The following is a 3,586-nucleotide window of genomic DNA, read 5'->3' on the forward strand; positions in this document are numbered from 1 at the left end:
GACTCTTAACTGCCCTCTGGGCCATTAGGGATGGGCAACAGATACTGGCTCATCCAGTGTCTCCCTTATCCCATGAATCATTTAAAAAAATGAGCACAGGCACCAGTTGCTTTATTATGATTACTGGAACAATGAGATGTTCAATACCAATATTATGCGTCATCTTTTAGTTTCATTGATGTATTACTAATCATGTTTGAGATGTTAAGAGTTACAGGCAGGTACTGGTTGGAGTGATTCTTTTTTAAAAAATCTCTGGATATAATTCAAATTTTCAATGGAATTTTCAGCAACCTTTGTCTGACATTAGTATTTTCCCAACGATAACTGATCTCCTGTGCTGTTAGTTGTTTAAACTCTGGGAGGTTTTAGTTGTCAATCAGCCTTACCTGTCCACCTGTGGGCACAGTTCCAGGTCTCTTCATGGTCAGACAATCCAAACAATCTGATCCTGAGGTAAACTATAGCAGTGGCCAATGGGGAAGAGTATGTGACACCCCCCTTACATTTTAAGACCAGGTAACAGTTTGGAAGGACTTCCATTTCACTGCCAGATTCCCCACCCCCACCTTTCTGATTGTCAAATCTGAATCGTCCCAGATAAGTGGTTAATAGGGGTCACATTTTTTAATCCTGTTCCTGGCAAATTAGCCAAGTGTCGTGTTTGACTCATGCCTGGTCCTTAAACCTTGCTTTGCCAGAGTTACAAAAGCTTCTATAGATTGGTGGATGCTTATAAATTCTGGTTTCTGTTTGTTGGTCAACACATGGGCACTGTTTGACTGGCAGGAGTCAGCAAATACCAGTGAACGCCCCATGATTCAAATGACAATGTTTAAAAACTGAAGCCATTCAAAGTAGCTGAACAACGAGCTAATTCTATCTAGAAAATACTGTACCCTAGATTGGTTCGAGAATAAATCGGGTATTCAAGTCCAGGGGAAAAGCAAGAAATGACATTCCCCATAATCCTGTTCCTGGTAAATTAGCCAAGTGTCTTGTTTGACTGGTTATTAAACTGACCACTAAAGAAAAGATGTTTTAAACCCTTTTCTGAAGTGGTAGATTAAAAAAAAATTACGGGAGGGGTTCGTAGTTGATTTTCGAGGCGATTGTACCTGTATTTGTTTTAACACCTCTCTCTCTCTCTCTCTCTCTCTCCTTCCCTCCTTCCGTTGGTGGGAATCATCTCGGTGCTGAGTGTGATAGTTGGCCCGGGATTCCCCTTTTAAATCCCGACATCCTGATAATGCGGAAGACTTTGTGTCAGTTTAGTTCGCTGGGCGTGACTGTCTCTCACGATCACGATCACGATGGCGGGGCGGGGCGGGGCGGGGGGAAGAGGCCCGGGAGTTTCCAACAAGTTGCCAAATATGGACCCGGAAACTGACAGCTGCCGGTTGCCCACCCCCTGAAAGTGACGGGGCGCCATCCGGCCGGACCATATATGGACAGAGAGCGGATTAGAAACAGGAACCAGGCGTGTGGGTGGGGGCCAAAGCGGGGGGGGGGGGGGGGAGGTGTAGAGTGGGCAGGAGTCTGCCCAGGGAGGGGGGAAGCTGATGTTGGAGAGAGGGCTGGGCGGAGCGCTGGGGCTGAGTCACTCTTTATAAAAGTCTCCAGGAGCAGAGAGCGCGGACTTCTGCAGCTCCACTGCCCGGAGAGGGAGGCTCTGTGTTCGGATTGTTCTCAAATACCAACTCCTTCCACTGGAAGCATCTCTTCACCCCCCTCCCGACTGAATACCACTCCACGACCCGTACACCCTTTACCTATTCCCCCCCCTACCCCATGGATCTGAAGGTGGAAGCGCAGCGGGTGATGGCCGTCGCCCTGGGTAAGATGTACAACTCCCGGCTCCAGAGGGGAGGTGTCCGGCTACACAAGAGCCTCTTACTGTCGCTGGTGCTGCGCAGCGCCCGGGACATTTACCTGAACGTCAGGGCCGAGCAACAGCAGCAGGAGGCTGGACACGCTCAGCAAACAGAGGCCGGGGCCATGGAGGTGGACGTCCGGTGTGAGGAGGGGCAGGGAGGAGCCCGGCTCGGAGGCAGTCCCCGAGGCGAGGAGTCCAATGTGGCGCCCCGGCAGGGGGAGTGTATCCAGTCCCGGCAGGGGGAGTGTATCCAGCCCCGGGAGTGTATCCAGCCCCGGGAGGGAGGAATGTATCCAGCCCCGGGAGTGTATCCAGCCCCGGGAGTGTATCCAGCCCCGGGAGTGTATCCAGCCCCGGGAATGTATCCAGCCCCGGGAATGTATCCAGCCCCGGGAGGAGGAATGTATCCAGCCCCGGGAGTGTATCCAGCCCCGGGAGTGTATCCAGCCCCGGGAGGAGGAATGTATCCAGCCCCGGGAATGTATCCACTGCGGCCGAGACAATGTATCGGATCCGGGACACAGTGGCTCCTCGGTTTGCCCGGCTTCATGCCCCAGCCAGCGGCGTCTGGGGACAGCAAGCAGCCCCGGGCCGGAGCCGGAGAGGAGCCGAAAGCGGAGGAAAGCCTGGGAACAGAGGGACTGCCCTGACTCCGGGTGCCTGCCCGTAAAGAGAGCCCGCCTGGAGGACGGGGAGTCCCGGAGGCCGGCGGAATCCACCTCCAGCCTGGTCTGTGCCCTCGGCTCCGGCTTCAGCGGTATCCTCGGCGATTCCCCCGGGGAGCAGCCGGTGTCCCCGGGTCATATCTGCCGGGACCGGGCGCTCAGTGAGCTGGGCAGCTGGCCCCGAGCCATCGTGGCGTATTGAAGCCGGAAGAGAGGGTGAGGACTGCGGAGAGTGAGCGGGGAGGAACACCCCACATCCAGGAGCACGCCTTGGAAACGGGCGGAGAAATCGCCTCTGGATCCGGCATTGAGAGAGTGTTTTCCGGCTCAGAGAGAGCGGAGCCTGGGCCAAAGCTAATCCGAGAGACAGAGGGAGGGATCCTCTCAGACTGTTGTTTCCTGAACCTTGGAGCCAAGTTCCAGGCAGTGACGAGGCGGTTTCCATCATTGTTACACAACAGGATCGCAAGTTTCCTGCTTCGATCTATAGACTTGAACTGAAGCCATCGGGTCAGTAACTGAGCCCATTTCCCCCGGCGGGTGTTATTCAAACCGGGACACCACCAAACACTATATGGATCAACGCTGCTGTCAAATAAACTTTATATGGAAGTTAATGTATTTCTAAATGTTAGAACTTTTTAAAATGAGACAATAAAGACCAACTGCATTTATAATTGGTTCTCTTGATGGGACTGAGTAAAGTTTATAAATTAATGTATATTTACAATCTTTTTATTTCATCTCTTTCTCTGCTAACCCACTTTCTACCCCCCCCCCCCCCCCCCCCCCGCGAGTGATGTATTGCACCTTTTGTTTTTGAATGGGTTGGAGATCGGGAAAGGCTTAATTTAATCCACTCTGTGATGAAGTTTCTATCCACCTTGGTGGTGGTGGTGTTATAGTTTACCGAGTTGCTGTGTTAAGGTTAAGGCACGCTTGAAATCTGTGATAGTCCGCTTTGTTACCGAAATGTGGCTTGGGCAAGAATCTCTCCCACTTTGGCCAGCGGATTCTCAACAGATTACATGAAATGACAATCCTG

General features: G+C 52.2%; 1 protein-coding gene across 1 annotated transcript; it reads left to right on the forward strand.

The window, feature by feature from the left end:
- The first annotated feature begins 1,542 nt into the window (after positions 1-1,542).
- LOC122552456 (immediate early response gene 5-like protein) lies at positions 1,543-3,262 on the forward strand. Its single transcript, XM_043695191.1, has 2 exons — positions 1,543-2,181; positions 2,219-3,262. Exons 1-2 carry the CDS (start codon positions 1,792-1,794, stop codon positions 2,741-2,743), a joined length of 915 nt encoding a protein of 304 aa, XP_043551126.1. The 5' UTR covers positions 1,543-1,791; the 3' UTR covers positions 2,744-3,262.
- The last annotated feature ends 324 nt before the right edge of the window (positions 3,263-3,586 follow it).

The sequence above is a fragment of the Chiloscyllium plagiosum genome, chromosome 8 (assembly GCF_004010195.1).
Source record: "Chiloscyllium plagiosum isolate BGI_BamShark_2017 chromosome 8, ASM401019v2, whole genome shotgun sequence".
Lineage (NCBI taxonomy): Eukaryota > Metazoa > Chordata > Chondrichthyes > Orectolobiformes > Hemiscylliidae > Chiloscyllium > Chiloscyllium plagiosum.

What these genes read in the sequence shown, in the direction of transcription:
- LOC122552456 (XM_043695191.1), top strand. Translation starts at nt 1,792, where the DNA reads ATGGATCTGAAGGTGGAAGCGCAGCGGGTGATGGCCGTCGCCCTGGGT. An exon ending in GAATGTATCCAGCCCCGGGA is followed by an intron (nt 2,182 to 2,218) that starts GTGTATCCAGCC and finishes CAGCCCCGGGAG; the next exon opens with TGTATCCAGCCCCGGGAATG.